Source organism: Anopheles coustani, chromosome 3 (assembly GCF_943734705.1).
Source record: "Anopheles coustani chromosome 3, idAnoCousDA_361_x.2, whole genome shotgun sequence".
Taxonomy (NCBI): Eukaryota; Metazoa; Arthropoda; class Insecta; order Diptera; family Culicidae; genus Anopheles; species Anopheles coustani.
In genome coordinates, this window is record NC_071288.1 from 18,662,528 (window position 1) to 18,682,581 (window position 20,054).

The following is a 20,054-nucleotide window of genomic DNA, read 5'->3' on the forward strand; positions in this document are numbered from 1 at the left end:
CCGGGGGAGACGAGTGGGACGAACCGTAACGAAATGGTCGGAGGCGGAACCGCTTTACGAAGCGGACGTTTAATGTGTGTTAAGGTTCAAATAGTTTTTCATCCTTGAAGGTGGTGTGTGTTGTTTTGAAATGTTGTTCGTCTAACGCTTTCAATCAGTCGAAGTATGCAAAGGCAATTCCTGACGGAAAATTTAGGACCGCAGCATTTGCAGTTATTGTAAAACGTAGGATGTACATATTTTTTTACACACGCTACCACCTTTTGTAGGTTTAATATTATTTCTGACATGCTAAACACACGCTTTATTGACAATTCTTTTTGTTTTTAAAGATCGTTTAAATAGGTATGATTTTCTTTTCTTTTAGTTGAATTAATTTCACTGGTTTTGCCAATCGACTTGTTTCTTGAGTCCATTGCCGTTGATAAATTCCTCCTGATCCCACGTGCATGAGTCAGATGAGTGGATTTGTATTTTCGCTTCGGCAGGACCCTGTTTACATTGGAGCGGTCAACAGCTTATTGGTCGTTTCTCACGTTTATTGGTTCTCCAAGTAGAAGGTAAACACAATCAGGGAGGGAGAATATTGATCCACGGGTGGTGGAAGAATAGAAACAATACATACAAAGGCAGCACACGCGCACCCGCGGATGTTGGAAGCGATGGGATGGGGTTTATCAACTGGTGGAAAAATGTCTAAATTTGCTGATATCGCGAATGTTGTCAGGTAGTTCAGTTGAAAAGAAAACAGCTGGATGGAAAGTAACCCGTAGTAGCTTCAGGTAGATATTTTCAAACAGCAATGCATGCTTTTGCATCGAAAGGCGGTAACGGTTTTCTTCGCTTGGTTCCCGAGAAAGAGGGTTCCTCCCTCCCGGGCAGCAGAGGGTGGGGGCTTGGAGAACAAACAAACCGATTCATCACTGCGAACGACCTTGCGAGAACTTACGCAATCGCCACGGAAGTGAGAGAATATGACATTTATCACCAAAAACCACCCCACCCACCGGGCGATCCACGGGGGGAGGGGGATCGGTCCGGCGGTAGGAAGCGGATTGTTTACGGGTGCTGTTAGAGCGATCGCTGTCGTCGTCGTCGGCGGCGTAGGGCACCGCTCGTGCAGAAGTGTCCACCGGGGGGTTGGGTGGTGATCGCAACTCATTGATGGATGGGCGACCAAAAACGGCAGGCTCGGGCTGTCAACGGTGTCAATGCTCCGACCGCGGCATCCCCCACCCCGTGCATGCTCGGTGACGATCCGCCCGCCCAGCGTCACCATGCGTCATCCGTCACTTGTGTCTCCCGAGAGACGGAACATTGTGGTTCATTAATCTTGATTGCCGAAAGTGTTGGCGAACCGCGAACTCGACCTTGGCCATGCGGAGAGCCGTCCCGACGGAACTTGGACCGTATGGACGGATGAGGTGGACGCCAGTCCCTGGCTCGGTCGTGCAATTCCCACCGTTATGCCGTCAAAAAAAAAACATCCCGGGATGCGAGCGACTGCGGACGAGTTTCGTTAAATTAGTTGTAGCCCCGTTGGATGCTGCAGAACCAATGCCGTATGTTGGCTGGTTTTCGGTCCCGGGAGTAACGTATGCGTAGTAAAAACCTCAACGGAGCATCACCGGAGGAAATAAAACGTAAATAAAACGGAAGGGAATGGTGGTAATGATCTCATTCGCAAGTCTCGAGGTCCCCCGGGGGAACCAGAGGCTGACGGGAGTTTACGCAAACGTAATTATCCACGAAAGTAGTTCAAGATCACGGTGCGGTTTGTTGGCCATGTTCGCGCAAGAAATGGGGCACATGACTGATGCGATAAGCGAAGGGTTAAATTTAGATAAACGATCGTTAGCATTAGATTCGCGATGGGAAAAAAGGAAGCCAAGCATAGAATGCGGCACATTAAATTGGGAACAGCGAAGAATCCCTGTTAAAACGAAATTCGCAGATAAAACTTCATGTAAATTAAGCATAACTCTACTGATGTGATTGAATAAGCAAAAGGTGGAAGGTCAATTTATGTCAATGTAAAACAAAAAGCTCTCCTTAGTTTGTAATGCCAGATAAAAAGAGTATTAAGTAGTGTTGTGCTTAATGAATCTTTTGGCGAGATTCATTCATATGAATATTTCACCAAACATTCATTCAGAAGAATTCTTAGCTAATTCGAATCTTCAAAGCTTAATGAATCGTTCAAAACCTTAATGAATCTTCATGAATCTTTCATGGATCTGTCACGAATCTCCCCGATGCTTTCATAGGCGTGGACAATGCGACCAAAAACAAAACAGAAGGGGTCCTCAATCCATTTTTGGATAGAGACTTTTCATCAGTTGGTGTGTCTTTGGGATCCATGAATCTCTCGACGAAAGATTCATGAATCTCTTATAAGGCTGAGATTCATTCAGATTCATGAATCTGAATCAGATTTACACAACTCTAGTTGTAATATGTTTTGTGTGGCAATTTTTCATTACGCGTGCGACATCGTCAATATCACAAGTCGATGCGCAAAGTCGGCGTAAAAATAATGATCATTGACTCATCAGACAGATCCGATAAGATCGCTCCTAGCCCCGACAATCAATTTGGTGGAAAAGGGATATTTATTCATAATTTATCTTCTATTCTTTCTCTCCCATTCTCTCTCTCTCTCTCTCTCTCTCTCTCCAGAACATGGGCGCGTCTCCCACTTCTGATGGAGATGTTGCCCATCAAAGTCAGCTGGCACGCGGGAGGCGGCATCCCCTTTTATCCCTTTTTAACCTTTTCGGGTTTCCCATCCGTCGGGACGGAATTCCGTATCATTCCGTGCCGGAGCCGTTCGATCAACCGGGGCTACCTATTTGACGACTTGCTCGATCAATCATCGACGAATTTCGGCGCGGAGAGAAACCAGTTGTGTTTCCTGTGCGGTGCGGCACGAGGATACCGGGAAGTGGCAACGTTTCCAACTACGGAAAGGCCGCCTGGCTAGTTTAGCTGCTGTTGGACCTGGGCAAGCGGAACGGTGTGGGAGAGAGAGAGGTCTACGAAACTCGTGACGAAAATCGCGCATAGAAGAGTCAAACGTTTTGCAAAACCCCGAACCGGACAATAGTAGATAAAACACGAAGAAGCAGCCTCCCGAAAGGAAACACGGGGCCCTGTTGTTACACGTCAGTCAAAGTTTTTAGCAGGCAATTTACATAATTAGATTTCATGTTTCACCCGAACGACACCCATCGAATTAAGGGAGGGATTATGGGAGGCGGCGGTCCGCATGGACCTGTCGTTGAATGAAATTCCTAACAAGGTGTAGTCGATAGGACCCTGTGGCTGGGTTGGTTTGCTGGGGATATTTTTTTTTTTTTGCGTGTTCCTATTTTCAATTCCCAATCAATCGTCTCCGATTGGCGGAAGGATGGGGGCGGGTTTGACGGCCAACCGCCGGCGGGGAGCCTTTGGTGCGAGAATTCCATAAATGTTTGAAATTAATTTTTGACACGTTCTCGCCCCGATACAGCGAACCCTACGAAGTCAGGCTGGGCGCAGCAGATCGATGATTTGGAGACTTCAGAACGGAAGATAAGAAGGGGCAACAATGTTGCTAGGGATATCGTAAGAGGAAGATACTCTCGGCACCAGATCGGCATGATGAAGAATGTAATCGATCGTTAAGAACCAGGAAAACGTTGACTTTACGCAACGTCCGAAGATGGACAAATTTAAAGTTATCACTAATTGGCGAGGCTACTTTTAGCAACCGATCGAGGAATTATGCATCGGTGCGTAACATCTTGAGTTGCTGTAGGCTGAAACGCCAGAAGGGATCTTATCAGCATCCAAAATCGACTCGACGAGAAGGTTCGCCGGTTGCCTAACGGCTGTTCGAAATTCAACCTCGCTTGGATAGGCATCGGGAGGGTGGCAAATCTCCACACCGGACGACCCGACATGACTGATAATCGTCGGTGAAGCGCATCGCAGGTGGCAAACGGGGCGCCCTTTCGGCAGCAGAGCCGGTTTATTTAATCAACCTTAACATTTAACAGGCCGATCGCGGCCTACCAAACGGGCTAGGCTTCGAAGGGCTTTCCATGGATTTCGGTTGCCCAACGGATCAACAACAGCCACAACAGCATGTGTGTGATGTGCCGTGCGATGCTGGGATATGAAGGTCAGCCTACCCCGGGAGAGACACCCCAGCAGGGCGCATCAAAGCTGGCGCGGCGAACATTTCGATTGTTTGACTTATCGTCGAGCGAATGCGCGTGTGAGTGGTGGTGTGCGATCATGTTGTTTTGTTTTGTTTTTATAACAAATTCAGACAAACCCCTCCAACTCCGTCGAGCGTAGGTAAAACGACGCAAAGATGGTCAAAATAGTAGAAAGAAAAACACACATACATCCGATACGCTCTTCTCGCGTGCGCTATGCTTTGCTCAATTGGATCGAACGTAGCGCAATTTGTTTGCTTATCAATTTTCTCGCCACCGCTGCCCCTTCCCCTGGTACCAGCGCTTAGGCAGCATGTAGGCTTATGTTGGGCAGGCAACAAATAAGAAATAAAAAAATCACTCCCCGCCGACTACATCCCATGTTTAGAGCCGTCCAATGATTGACAAGCGCAACTAAACGCCCCTCGCATATGGCGGCAATGATGAAGGGCCGCGTGTGAGTGCGTGCTTTATGCTGGGTGTTGTAGACGAAACGCGAAAAAAGGCAAAAGAAACCAAATTCATATCAAATGGTGTCTTTCAGCGGTAAGTCGGTGAAGTGACGGAGCGCGATCCATTTGCAAACCTTCCCTAAGCCAAGAACTTAAAACCGTCTCTGAACAATGGGTATAGATGGGGTGGCCGAGGAGGTGAAAATTGCGCAATTTTGTCCACGCTGGCTCGCGAGTCAACTGGCTCTCGTACTTGGCCTCTCGGGGTGATCGTTTCACGGTTTGATTCGTAAACTGGTACCCGAAGTCTGGTTGGCTGATGCTGATGTTTACTAAAATAGTTAAGCGAATTTACGCCAAGTTGGATCAGAAACAGTGTCGGTTGGAAAAGGAGGTAGGGAAACTTCTAACGGGAAAACAGAATATTGAAGATTTTATTTGCTTTTCACTCAAGTTCAATACGTGCGGCAATCGACTGGTGATTGACTCAATTTATAATGATTAAAATCCGCACGGTGGTCAAAGGGTAAACAGGTCGGGTTAAGATTATTTAAATGGAAATTGATTTTAGCTAGCTGTGATATCGCTAGCTACCTACACATTTGACTTACGGAACCCCGTTACACAAACACAATGTTTTTTTATAAGCATTGTAAATTTTCCTTACCGCCACACGGGCACACCTCAATTTGCTCGTAACGCACAAATCGTCAGGCCACTTTCCTACCCGACCGCTCAAAAAATAAACAAAACAATCCACAAGCCGGGCGCGGTAGGTTCGCGCGTTGAGTTCCGAAGGTGTTGGCCCTTGATTGCACTTGAGGGTGGCTTGTGCAAATTTATATCCGTATTATTTGCGGCACCGAACGTTACGCACCTTCGCACGACGTCAAGTGGGCGTTCGCCGCCATGCGATGGAAGATTCGTGTATGAGTGTTCCCTACTCCCTACAGGAGACATTTAGCATTTTTCCTGTAGGCAGATGGCCCGACGACGGAAGTGGGACGACTGGAAAAGTAAAGAGTTTTTCTGTGCGCGGCGGCGGGCGCGTGCGGGTCGCATCCGTACCGAATTATGCAACACACGAACGACGATACGTGCGAAATCCGTTGGGAAATTACTGCGAAGAAAAGGAAAAACATCAGAACGATGCACCACGGCCGCCGAAGGTGCGAGATGTAAGTCACCGTCGGGTGATGAATGGGAGATTGTTGATCCATAATGGATGGATCATCCGCTGCGTGAAGACAACCAACAACTAGATTTTACGACGCAAACGACCCACATCCCCTCTTCTGCTGCGGCTCGTTTACGAAATATCTTTACGAACCTTCCTTCGGGCTTCGGGCTCTGGGAGGGCGCAATATGGCTGCCGTTATGTTGAATGGACGGGCAGGCAGAACGCGCGATCGTATGAATGAAAGGACTCGGAGGGACGAGACCTCGCGTGGGCCCGTGATTGCTTAACAATACCTCCCAATGCCTTGTTGCGCAGGCTTGCGGGAACATTTAATCTTTTTATGCAAATATGCCGCCAGCAAGTCTGGGAGACGCGCAAGATTGAAGGGCTGTCCAGACTTGGATCGTATAAATCATCTGTCTGATGGAACGGATACAGTAGAGCGTGGAATTTCGTGAACGCGAATATTGCACCTTGTTCGTTTCCTTATAGAAATATGGAATATCATTTCATAAATGAATTAATGGATAAATAAGTTAAATTACTGTAGATGAAGTGGATTTCAATAAAGAAATCATTTACAAAATTAACACAAATGAATATTATTTTCGGCTTTCGGTCGAAAAAGTTACATGCAGTAGTGAATTTGGAAATCGACTGTACTCAAAGAATGGAAGTGTTGTTTTCGCATCCGAAGACATGCCACATCTCTCGTGACTAACACTGCTCCCCGTACAACTTGATGAGTACCCGGGACGGGATACGTTATCGAAATCGAAATCCTCCCTCAAGATACGCGTTTCGCCGCTTGATTAAGTCGTTCTCCGATCGCCTCCGATACAAGCGCATCCCGTTATGCAGCGCCATCTCTGCCCTTTTGCGCCACGAAGCCACTACGTCTAGCGGCGATGGCTCGGACGTCCTTCCGCCAGACCCTTGGAAAAGGGGGGAATAAGGCTTTCCGTACGCTTATCGGCCGATTATCTGCATCTGCGCGCCCCCTTTTGCAGAATCCATCCGTCGGTAGCGCCTCGAGGGGGCGAAATTAAAAAATAAACATAAATTGGCTGCGTTCGATCATGTCGCTGATAATCGGAGAGCCGTGTAATGGAACGCCTCGGAGCTCCTCGGCTGACAACTGTTCTGCCGGTCGGACAACTTAACCACGGTTTTGCTACCTCATCTGGTAGGACGAATAGGTGTTCGGGGAGTGCGGGTGAAATGAGGGGCTGGGTGGGTGAGATTGGGGGGCGTTCTTAGGTTAATTATGATAAGCACTATTTTCCCTTCGGCTGATCGTAGCTCGTCTCCGTTCGTTCCTTGTTCATATAAATTATTCTGCGGTTGGAAGAAACACATTAATCTTAGGTCGAGATAGAGAGGGAAAGCATTTCTTTGCCTACAATGTTGTGGAGATCACGATAAGGCATAGAAGAGAACTGTTGTAGGAATCGAGTAGATTGAATATTCGTCTCGCTGGTCTCACGAGAAAGGAAGCGTGCATGTTAATCTAATACACTTGTGTTGAAAGTTTTATTCTTAAACTTTCTGGTTTGATTCGAAAATGTTCATATTTTACGGCCTTCTACTTGCGATAAAAACTTTTCGATGAGAAACACATGTGAAAGAGAGTGCACTTCACAGCATTTCCCATCAGCTCGTTTGAACGTTTGTTCTACTGTCCTTTTGGCGAAACAAAACCTTCGCTCCCTGGAATCTCGTAAATTTGTTTCATGTTTTCATACGAGCCAGCATAAATTTCCGCCACCGTACACGATTCTCCAAAGGGTGATAATTTACGGCCGCCAGTGTTGAGGATGCTGACGACGTTAAGATTTCCTTTCGCTGCCCTTTTACGCACCAAAAAAACAAAGATTGGAGAACGGTTGCGAGCTGCCTCCGGTGTGCCGCAATCGAAATTCGTCGGTTAATGCCGTGCAGATGGTTGGCGGACGAATTAACCTTGTGCACGAATTTATGCGAGTTATTGGCCGTCTCGCTTTTTTCTCCACTCTTTATATCTCTTCTCCACGCCACGCGGCCAACTGACATCATCCGTTTCGGCTCGGAATAGAAAAGTCTACTGCCGGGCAATTACGTCGGCGTACGGGCTGACACATTGGCCCGATTAGTCGGGCGGCCCTAACCCCCGCGAATGGGGTCGGGCCACATCCCACTCACCCACTGCCTATCAACCGGCCACCGGGCAGGGTCATGATCACGGTAACACAATGTGAAAAGAAAGAACCAATTACGCACCGCAAAGGGCGTGCAAGTTTTGGACACTCACTCAATCACTCGGAGCTCCAAATGGGCCAATATGGTAAACATTCCTCGGTGCAGGGTTGGAACCATGGCAACACACGATATCTGGGTGGGCAAATCTGGTGAAAGACGCGGTGGAAGGTGAGATAAACTAATCACACCAGGAGCATTACATTCCTTTCCTACAGGTTGGTTTAGAATGTTTGGTAAACACTGCAGCTGACCAATCTATAGTATGAAATTCCAACACAGGTACGGTGTGTAGGTCCCTGCTTTCAGTAGATGTAGAGGATGATGATGAGGATGAGGATGATGATGATGATGATGATGTGGCCGACCATTATGGAAAGGAATGTAAACAAAGTTCCGCATTCCAAGTGGTCCAGCGAGGAAAAAATCGCAGGGTGAGTAAGAGATCTTCAAAAAAATAAAAATAATGTTTAGCCATATCGGAAAACTCGCCTCAACATTAGTAGTGGGAGTTGCTAGGACGGCACAAGCTCACCAAAAAGGTGCCGGCTGTGCGGTGGTCAGAGTATTTTCTGCTTGTTTGTTCCGATGCCGCCGAACCTCCTGATCGATCGCACGATCGGAATAGGTGATACAAACTAATGAGCTAGCAACGTATGTATGTTGTGATACCTATTAGCCACGCTTCGTTACCAGCACCGACGGGTCGTCCGTCGCTCATTTACGCCACGGACCGCGGAGCCATGGGCAGAATGTGCCGCGACACGGCGCTTGTCAGAATTGGCAATGAATACCCATCTCGCATACGGCGATCGAGCAATTGCATAACGAATTGCATTGGGATTCGAGCCAGACTGCGGGCCGGCGGGACAGTTCGTCTGGCGGACAGCTGTCGGGACGGCGTAAAAGGTCCACCACGAGTGGCTTGGGGTCAGCGCAGTTCTGGCGTCCAGCGCGGACGAGCTGCGAGTGTGTTGTGTGGTCGGAGTTTCGATGACCAATCGTTACACGGTTCGATGGGTTGCGAGATTTATTGGCTTTGCCGGCGAACGGGCTCCGTGCGGCGGAGCGATAGCTTTAGAAATAGTGCGACTACAGGATTGCAGTTGATCACAATCAACTGATGCACACGTGCTGGACGCGACATGATGTCGATTGATTCGATGCAGGAATATTAAATAACCCGCTTGTCTCACATTTTTAAAATAGACAGACATTTTTGGATTCGCGAAAAGTTTTGCCTCTACTGTACACTGAAGCAGCGAGTTGCAGATCTTCATGTTTTCCCAAGAATCCCGTTCCGTTTTCATTCCATGAAAATCTAGCCACAGCAATATTATTTACGATCGCCACCAGAACATTCAGCGTATGGAACGTGCGTGTCGTATTTTGACTGACTGGATTAATTGTTGACAGATCGTACATGATTTATGGGGTAGTATAACGCGCCAGCTGCGTTCCTATTGCCAGTCCCGGCCGTTCTATTCGCCATCCCCGAAGCTTTCCCAGTGTGTTTTCGCGAGTGGGCTGCGGGAAACATAAATAAGCTGATGTAGCTGGAATACGTAATCAATCATAGGGGCCACAGGGACCGTCGTACCGTCGACGCGCATGGCTTTTGGCGGAGCTGTGGTTATCAACGCTTACGCGGTGAAGGGGTGAGAGAGCAGCAGGCGGTGCCTTAGTTCATCGGCCCGGTGGAATGCATCGCGATTGTATGCACGATTTGCGGCCGCAGATGCAAAATAGGCAAGTAGCGTTTCTCCGGCGCTTGGGGAGCTCATCCGAGGATCACATGAACGCCGCCCCCGGTTGCACCGGATGTGGCGTTTCGACGTGAATGAAAATGGGAACAATCCGGGGGCACGTACATGCCCCGTAGTCAGCACAAACGAACTTGAACCGGCTACAACTGCTGGCTGTCGGTCGCTAGCGACAGAATGGTTAGTTGCTCCCATTATTTGTGACTGGCATATTTTTCTTTTTTTTTGTTTTTTCATTCACGAACGATGTTCGAGGATTCATTCAGGAGCACGCAAGCTTCTCTGATAAGCGAATCGGATGCGCACGGGTTGCCGACTTGTCTGTTTTCTAGCTTGCAAGCAACTTTTACCTTTGTTTTGGATTGTAAAGGCTAGCTAGACAATAGTGCGAAACAAAGCCAATGCTATTTGATGTTTTGTCTGTTTTTCTAAAATTAGAGCAATCAGTGTTGTTTAGTAAAAAATACAACTATTGAAGTAGCTATTACTATTAAACTAATTGCAAATGGAATCAGTTTGGGGTTCTTTTTTCTTTAGGGCGTGAATGTGAATACTTGCGAAAAATAATTAAACACTTATTTCTCCATTGAAAATCTTATTTTTTTGTCCAACATCTCAATCATGTGCGTTAAACTAAGGAACTACTTTTTAGCTTTCAACGAAAATTCAACCGTAGTTTGCAAAAAAGTTTTTTCGGCTAAATTTACGATAAAATACTTTTTATATGCTGTTCTTAACGGATGAACTTACCTGTTTCGTGGTCCGTCCGAACGGCACAATCCTCGGCCAAAGTTCCGAGTCCGTCGATCGCAATGCGGCCATCGGGTCCGTAGCCGCTCTTCTCCGCCGACAACCGCTGAATGCGGTGCAATACGTTTGGTTCGCCGCTCGACGCGTTCTGGACCGGCTCGATGAGAAACGAACCGTTGGAGGTGACGATGTGTCCGTGCTACGGAGGAGAAGGGCAGAGAGCAATAACGCATGAAGAACGGGAATCTTTTTTTACAGATCATTATGGAAAAGATCGTATTTTTTCGTAGATAGTGGTTGTGAAAGGTAAAGTTCATCTGAGCTTGGCAACGACCACGTCCGGACGGCATACGCTCGGTTTGACATTCAAAGACACCCACGGGAAAGTGACAGTTTCATGTCGGACGAACTCGGATACCGAAGTTAGGATAGGGATTGGTAGGCTGGGTGTTTTTTCTTATGGGCAAAAGGGAAGATTTGCATGCAAGGGAGCATTTGGGCGACCTGGCTTGCTCATGTTCACAAGGATGAGTGTTTGCAATTAGCCTGAAGTCGGGTGATAAATCAAAACTGGGCTGTACGTTCAGACATATTTTCATGCTACATTCCTTTATCCGTGTTGGAATAATTTCTTATCTTTATACAAGAAAAAATACTGTTGGTAACATCCTCGTGTTCTATGTTTTCGGCTTATTTTTCGATGAGACAGTTCTTCCACACTAGCCCGGTCTTGTTATTTATGATGGTGTAGAAACGATATAATATGTTTGATAACCATGAACTGAAAACCTTCATAAACAATATTTGATTGAAGCAAACAAGTAAAACCTTTAGCTATTAAAAAGTTGAAATATAAAATCATCCAACTTCAATACTCAATGGGCCGCATAGAGGAATTAAACAAATCTCCATGTTTGCAATCAAATGATACACTCCAAGAGAAGCATAGAAACTAACGTGTGCGCAACGTTGATAAGGATCATAGCGTTACACAAAAAGGTACACAAGAGATTACTTCATAGCATCAGACGGTCAGTAAACTTGGTGTGCTAGACGATTCGATGAGCTGATAGTAGAAAATGCCGATTCAACGAAAACTTGGTATAAAAGGTGGTCCTGATCGCTCCAGAAGGTACATTCTCGCTTTGGAGTGTGATCAAAGCATATCAAAGCATCCGAGAACAACCGACCATGATTGCGAAGTTACTTCTCCTCACGCTTGGTAAGTAAAGATCAGCAACATTACAAAGGTTCAGGATTCAGGATTCAACCAGCCCAATTCCAATCAACGAAAACGATAACGCCAGCATCCAGGAAGGAGAATCTAATAATCTATTTGATCTCTTTCACAGTGGGGGCGTGTACGGCGTACCAATACTCTTACGAGTATGAGTTCCCGTCCTCCCGTCCGTTCAACCAAACCGGCTTCGAGTTCGGAGCCTGGGAGCCGAACCGGGAGTACGTGTACAACGTCACGACGAAGACCATGACGGCCCTGCCCGATCTGGAGGACTACTGGACCGGAATCGTGACGCACGGTTACCTCGTGGTTCGTCCGAAGGATCACAACTACGTGGTTGCCTACATCGACCGTCCGACGTACGCCACGTTCAACGAGTATCTGCCCCGCGGATACCGTACTGAACTGTCGCACTTCAACCTGAAGTGGCAGCCCATGCCCTTCAGCTCGAAGCCGTTCGGCATCTACTACCACAAGGGAGCCGTCAAGGGCTTCTACGTGGAGAAGACGGTGCCCAACCATGAAGTGAACATGCTGAAGGCCTGGGTTAGCCAGCTGCAGCTGGACACGCAGGGCGCCTACGTGATCAAGTCGGAGTTCAACCAGTTCCCGGAGAACAACACCCTCACCGGAGTGTTCAAGACCATGGAGCCCTCGGTGACCGGAGAATGTGAAACCCTGTACGACGTCAACGCCATCCCGGAATACTTCCTGCAGTCGCACAAGGAATGGGTTCCCCAGCCCCAGTACCTCGAGGAGGACCAGCACGTCTTCCACGTCGTCAAGTCCCGCAACTTCGACCACTGCGAACAGCGCATGGGCTACCACTTCGGCTTCAGCGGCTTCAGCGACTTCAAGCCCAACGGTAACCAGATGGGAAACATCATGAGCAAGTCTGAGGTGACGCAGATGTACCTTACTGGAAACTGGTACAACTACACCTTCCAGTCGGTGTCCACCGTCAACAAGATCGTCGTCAGCCCGTCTCTGGTCAACAGCCAGAAGGCCATGGTCTACGCCCAGGTCAACATGACCCTCAACGACATCAAGCCGTACGACAAGTTCCCCGAAGGCCCTGCTGATGATCGCCAGGTGTTCGTCGATCTTGTGTACAGCTACAACATGGCTCACGATAAGAAGAACTTTGTCCGCCCCGCCAACGAGACCGATGACTCTTCTGACTCCGACTCGTCCAGCTCCTCGGACTCCAGCTCCAGCTCCAGCTCCAGCTCCAGCTCGGAGGAGGAAGAGAACAAGAAGATCAGCCCGGCTGAGCAGTACAAGAAGTACGTCGACAATACCGAGCGTCGTGGAAACCGCAACCGTCGTGATCTGAATGCCTACAAGGAGAAGCAGTACTACGAGTCGTACAAGCGCGACCAGTACCGTCTGCGCAAGCACAACGATACCTCGTCTGACTCGTCCAGCTCGGATGATTCCTCCAGCAGCTCTTCCAGCTCGTCCAGCTCTTCGGAGTCTGATGAGCAGGATTTCTACGGAAGCTCCTCGTCGTCGGAGTCTGACTCTCTGAGCAGCAGCGAAGAGTTCTACCAGCCCATCTCGCAAAACCTGAAGGAGGCCCCGTCGGCTCCCCTGCTGCCGTACTTCACCGGCTACAAGGGATACAGCGTTCAGTATGCCCACAACGTCGATGCCGCTCGCCATGTCTACAAGCTCGCCTACGAAATCGCCGAGGAACTGCAGGAAATCTCGCAGGTCCCGAAGTCCAACACCCTGAACAAGTTCACCATTCTGGCCCGCGTTCTGCGCACCATGAACTACCAGGACATCTACGATGTTTGCCAGAAGCTGTTCGTTTCCCAGAAGGAGCGTGAGGAAGGCAGCAACCACAGCGCGTCGTTCGCCAAGAAGTGCGATGCCTGGAACACCTTCCGTGATGCTCTTGCCCAGGCTGGAACCCCGCCCGCCTTCAAGGTCATCAAGGAGCTGATTGAGGAGAAGAAACTGCGTGGCGACGAAGCCGCCAGCGTGATCGCTACCCTGCCCAAGACCATCCGCTACCCGACCGAGACCGTCATGCACGAGTACTTCCTGTTGGTGACCTCCAACGCTGTCCAGCACCAGGAGTACCTGAACACCACCGCCATGATCTCGTACTGTGACTTCCTGAACCGCGCTCAGGTCAACAACCGTTCGGCCTACAACTACTACCCGGTGCACAGCTTCGGCCGCTTGGCTGATGCTGACTACAAGATCGTCGCCCACAAGGTCGTCCCGTGGTTCTCCCACCAGCTCCGTGAAGCCGTCAAGGCTGGCGACAGCGTGAAGGTGCAGGTGTACATCCGTTGTCTTGGACATCTGGGCCACCCAGAAATCCTGAACGTGTTCGAGCCGTACCTGGAGGGTAAGATCCCCGTGACCCACTTCCAGCGCCTGGCCTTCGTTGTCGCTCTCGACCGTCTAGTGGAGAACTACCCGCGCCTGGCTCGCTCTGTCCTGTTCAAGCTGTACCAGAACACCGGAGACGCTCACGAGGTTCGTTGCGCCGCCGTCTACCTGCTGATCCGCACCAAGCCCCCAGTGTACATGCTCCAGCGCATGGCTGAGCAGACGCACTACGACCCGAGCACCCACGTCCGCGCTGCCGTCAAGACCGCCCTTGAGAGCGCCTCTGAGGCCGATGAGTTCGATGATGATATGGAGTTCTCGCAGAACGCCCAGGCTGCCATCAAGCACCTGAACCCGCGTGACTTCAGCCTCCAGTACTCTGGAACCTACCTGCGTGACTTTGCCTTCCAGGAACTGGAGCTGTCCTACCGCATGTACTTCTCGCAGATCGCTTCTGATGACCACTACATCCCGAGCGGATTCTTCTTCCACCTGCGCAAGAACCTGGGTGGTCTGAAGCGTTTCTCGACCTTCTACTACCTCGTCTCGAGCATGGAAACCTTCTTCGACCTGCTGGACAAGCAGTACGATACCTACCACAAGCACCAGGACTTCAAGTCGAGCGACTACTACTACAAGTACTACAAGCAGTACCCGAACCTGTTCAAGGACTACTTCAGCCAGTACAGCAAGAACCACAAGTACCAGAACGACTACTACGAGCAGTTCGGAAACAAGAACCAGGAGGAGTTCCAGAAGTGGTCCACCACCCGCATTGCCAAGCTGCTGAACATCGACCCCGAGGAGGCTGAGGAGCTTGAGGGTCAGTTCATGTTCCAGATCTTCAACGGAGAGCGTTTCTTCGCCTTCAACAACCAGACCGTCGAGCAGTTCCCGAGCCTGGTGAAGAAGTACTTCGAAGATTTCGAGGATGGCTTCGCCTACAACGTCACCAAGTTCTACCAGCAGCAAGCCGTGACCATGGCCTTCCCGTTGGCCACCGGTCTGCCGTTCACCTACACCCTGAAGACCCCGACCATGTTCAAGTTTGAGTTCGAGGCCACCGCCACCACTCACCCGAGCATCTACAAGAGCCCGGCTGGATTCCCCGAGAAGGAATACGACGACTTCGTGTACATGCCGCGTTGGTTCAACGGATCCGCTGACGTGAACTGTGCCTACTCTCGCCTGGTCGATGCCAAGGTTGGCTTCGTCACGCCTTTCGATCACCAGCGCTACGTCGCCGGTTACCAGAAGAAGTTCCAGGGTTACCTGCCCTTCAGCTTCGACTTCGGCTTTGACTTCGAGAACAACGACTTTGAATTCAACGTGCAGCCGCTTGAGCCCAAGAAGGACGTTCTCCTGTTCCACCTGAGCTCGTGGCCGTACACCGGATACAAGGACATCACCGACCTGCGCCCGATGGCCGAGCAGCCGAGCGTGCGCATCCTGCACGATCGCGAGCAGACCACCAAGTCGTTCGAGCAGTCCTTCGGCCACGCCATGACTGGCGTGTCGCTCCGCTTCCAGGCTAAGTACGACAAGGACTTCATCGACTACGCCTACCTGATGAAGCACATCGAGCAGCACGACTACTGGTCCGCCCTGGTCTATCCGTTCGCCTCGGAGACCTACCACTACCACCAGCTGAACCTGTACTACGATGCCCAGCGCACCACCGTCCAGAACGTGAAGTTCGTCCTGCAGCACAAGCAGGCCGATTACGACCAGGACTTCCAGACGGCCGAAGTGAAGCACCCGAAGGGTCGCCACGGATACTCGGGATACTACAACGAGTTCAACTACGCCCAGCCCTTCGTCTACTACGCCGGAAGCCAGCGCCGCCAGGAGCAGTTCATGCGCAACGCCGGAGCCGGAATCCGCAACAGCGACGTCGATGTCTTCGACTTCGGAATCGTGTTCGAGGGCAAGCAGCAGAAGGCCGAATTCGTGTTCACCACTGCCTACGCCGACAGCCCGGTCGATGAGAAGGAGCGCTTCCTTGCTTTCTTCTCCTTCAGCCCGTACGTCTCGTCCAGCAACTTCTTTAGCTTCTTCCCCTTCTCGGGCAAGCAGTTCCAGATGTGCTTCTCCGCTACCAACGAGTACCCGAACATGCCCAAGCTGAACTTCCTGAACGCCCTGAACCTCGACAAGATCGGAAGCATGAACTGGGAGTTGTCTTACGGCGAGAAGTGCCAGGGAGGATCGCACGTTTCGATGAAGGGTAAGCTGTACCAGTCCGAGCCCTACCGTCACTTCCTGCGCATCTCCGAGGTCGGACAGGCCTGCAAACAGCAGATGGACAAGGGATACTTCCAGCTCCCGGCTTGCCAGAACGCCACCCGCCAGGCCGGTTACTTTGACCAGTACTCGTTCAACTTCGAGTACAAGGATGTGTCCGACTACGCCAAGAACATGACCTACCAGTTCTTCGACTACGCCCGTTACTTCACCTTCCCGTACTGGAGCGAGGACTACTTCTTCCAGGGCAAGCACAATCAGTTCCAGATTGACTTCCAGCTGGCTCCGTACTTCGACTACTACAACGCCTCCTTCTACGGTGCTGACCGCAGCTTCGCCATCCAGAACTACCCGATCGAGAACGAGTACGCTCGCTACTTCTTCTCCTTCCACCCCGACTTTGACTTCTCTGAGCGCATGTTCACCTACGCTTACCGCGGCAACTACCACCGTAAGTAAAAAGTCAATTGGGAATCACAAGAATCCAGTTTAATTGGTCCTTTCCTTCTCCAGCGTCTTGCGTCGTCTCCAACAAGTTCGTCAACACCTTCGACGGTAAGACCTACGACTACGAGCTCGGCAGCTGCTGGCACGTCGTGCTGCACACCGTCAAGCCGGACTACTACTTCTACGCCCAGGACTCCCACTTCATGAACTCGGACTACGAATACAACTGGAAGAACGGCTTCGGAGAGGACGAGCAGATCACCATCCTGGCCCGTCACGGCGAGGACCACCAGCTGTACCTGAAGGCTATCCTCGGACAGTACAAGCAGAACGACTACAACATCGATATCATCCCGCACGGACACGACCTCCCGATGGTCTACATCAACGGCAAGCCCCAGCAGATCCACGAGAAGTACGCCGTCGAGATGTACACCAACGATGATGGCGGTGACCAGCCCCTGATCCGCGTGTACGCTCTCCCTGGCAACGAGGTGGAGATCAGCTTCCGCGACGACGACATCAAGATCGTGTTCGACGGCTACCGCGCGCGTTTCTTCGCCGACCAGTCGTACTTCAACAACTTCGTCGGTCTTTGCGGCACCAACAACGGTGAGGGCGAGGACGACTTCATCACCCCCGACCAGTGCGTCATGCGCAAGCCGGAATACTTTGCCGCCTCGTACGCCATCACTGGCATGAACTGCAGCGGACCCGCCCAGGCGTTCTACACCGAGTACCACCAGAAGGCTCAGGAGCACTGCGTCAAGCCCCAGTACTTCTACGGCAACGTGATCAGCGAGCAGGAGGCTGGCCGTTCGCGCTACAGCTACTACTACAAGGACTTTGACCTATCGGACTCGTCTTCGTCGGAGTCGGATGAGTCGGACTCTTCGTCGTCGTCTTCGTCGTCGTCGTCGTCTTCGTCTTCGGAGGAGGACAAGGAGGACAACCGCGAGCACTTCTTCGAGAAACAGCAGTACACCGAGAAGGAATGCCCCGTGAAGCACCAGGCTCAGTACGTCGAGCAGGGTGACAAGATCTGCTTTACCAGCCGCCCGCTCCCGACCTGCGCTTCGCAGTGCAAGGCCGCCGAGAAGGTGCCGAAGTACGTCGATGTCCACTGTCGCGATGCTACCGATTCCGTGGCTCAACTGTTCAAGAACCAGATCCGCAAGGGAGTGAACCCGGACATGAGCAGCAAGTCGGTCACCAAGACTGTCAAGTTCTATCTGCCCAAGAAGTGTGTGCACGTCTACTAGAAAACGGAATCGCCTTATTTGAAACATAACGAATGTACCAAAACCCTAAAAGAAGCATCTAGAAAATGTTGAAAAAAATGGAGGAGTAACTTAAATAAAATGAATTTGAGCAAAATGAAAACTCTTGTGTAGCTTTATGCCTTTTACACCATCATTCTAATTAGCATTATATCTCATAACACCCAGTGTTCTAGTACATCGTAAAACAAGAACAATAATTGGTACCAATTCAAGCGGTCCCTTCAATTGGCTCTAACTTATACTTTATAGCCACCCGAATGAACTTCAGATAACAAAAATCGATTGCCGTACACCCAACTTACAATGTTGTTAAATTTTATGTTGACTTTAAATGGCATTTTATGGCCCTCATATTGTAATACACTGCGTCCCAAAATGATAGCCTCACCTAGTTTTTTCTGCGCAGGGCAAATACCGAGCATACAATTTTTTTTAAAAAATACACAAATATTTGTAAGTATACACTGAGTACTTTGCATAAATATTGTTGAAGAAAACGAATGAACAATCCATTTTGTACCAAAAAACTAAAATCAGTGGTGTCCCAAAATGATAGCCTCACTTAGAATTTTGATTAAATTGGTCTGGGGAAACGGCTGGCTAAGACATTGTTTTGATACCCGACCGTGCAAGGTGAGGTCTTGTGTCTTGCGTGCGTGCCCGGCAGCATTTTCTTGCTTAAAAATGTGCTGTTGAGTGTTGTGATTTTCCAGATAAGGCTTCAAATGATTCTCCAGGATGTCAATAAACATATCCTTGTTCATACGTGTTGGTATAATGGCCAATTCACTTCTACTAAGACCGCTGAACGCAGCCCAAATCATGACTGATTTACCTTCAAAATTGCGACGGTAGAAAAATCGTGCTTTCGTCTCAAATCTCGCCGGTAATGGATGTAACCATCCGATCCATCAATATTTAACTTTTTTTCATCAATATAATCCACCTAACATGAATTAATAATTTAAAATTTGAACAAGACTACAAAGTGACAACTTACGTTTCTCCACTCATTTTTCCATGTCATATGTTCTGTAGCAAACTCCAATCTAGCGACTTTTTGGTGAAGTTTGAGGGCAGAAACTTTCTTCATGGACTCTCTTACAATATCAGAACATGAATTCAAAGCTCGCAATACAGCATTTTTGTTCACATTCAACCAGAAATCGTTTTTTGTCCTACGGCAACCTTCGGTTGAATTGAAAGCAACTTAAAAAATCCTCCGATTATCACGCGAGAAAAGATTTGGAAGACGACCAGGAGACTTCTGAAGCCCATATTAACTGGAATCTTTTACATAATCGTTAATGACGTTTGTGAATCTATTTATTAGCACAACAATCTCATGATTTGACTTGCCATCAAAGCAATAAGCATCAATTTGACTTTTTTTCTCGTTCCTAGAGTTGTTTTCTGCTTCCAATGTTCAAATTAATTTACAAATTAAAGTAAAAGAACTTAAAAATTACTTTTGGCAACTGATAAAGTGGCTAGGAACTGGGTTGCTTTGTTAATTTGAATGATTTTTGAAGTGAGGCTATCATTATGGGACACTCCATTTTTTAAATTTTTGACCAAAACGTTATAATTAATTTTTTTTTCTGATAAATTAGAAGTGAAACACATTTCTTTGAGATTAAGGAATATGTTTCTGTCGTTTATTTTACCTTGCGATCATTTAAAATAGCATTTGAGTGAAAAAACTGGGTGAGGCTATCATTTTGGGACGCAGTGTAGGTGCGTTCCGAAACCTAATCATTAGACGAATTGCGCGAAACATCGTGTGGAGCTCGTGTTTTACGACCTGAAAGGGTGAGCTCAAAATCGGGTTAATTAAGGCCAATATTTATGAGAAACAGTTCTAGTATATCAAGTGCGTATGGTAAACAGGTTGATGGGAGCAATG

The 20,054-nt window shown here is 49.0% G+C and overlaps 2 protein-coding genes across 2 annotated transcripts in view; one reads left to right on the forward strand and one right to left on the reverse strand.

Moving 5' to 3' along the window:
* LOC131272336 (A disintegrin and metalloproteinase with thrombospondin motifs 9) overlaps positions 1–20,054 on the reverse strand; it is an 85,940-nt gene that overhangs the window by 28,672 nt on the left and 37,214 nt on the right. The window contains 3 exon segments of the mRNA XM_058274045.1: positions 1,178–1,196; positions 6,952–6,968; positions 10,586–10,784. Of these exon segments, the coding sequence (XP_058130028.1) occupies positions 1,178–1,196; positions 6,952–6,968; positions 10,586–10,784 (235 nt within the window).
* Positions 11,777–18,231, forward strand: LOC131272688 (vitellogenin-A1-like). The gene is made up of 3 exons (XM_058274516.1): positions 11,777–11,807; positions 11,938–16,869; positions 16,932–18,231. The coding sequence occupies exons 1-3, from the start codon at positions 11,777–11,779 to the stop codon at positions 18,125–18,127; spliced, it is 6,159 nt and encodes a 2,052-aa protein (XP_058130499.1). The 3' UTR covers positions 18,128–18,231.

Coding starts and splice junctions, on each gene's coding strand:
- LOC131272688 (XM_058274516.1), top strand. CDS start 11,777: ATGATTGCGAAGTTACTTCTCCTCACGCTTG. Junction 11,808..11,937: donor GTTACTTCTCCTCACGCTTG/GTAAGTAAAGAT, acceptor TCTCTTTCACAG/TGGGGGCGTGTACGGCGTAC. Junction 16,870..16,931: donor TTACCGCGGCAACTACCACC/GTAAGTAAAAAG, acceptor TTCCTTCTCCAG/CGTCTTGCGTCGTCTCCAAC.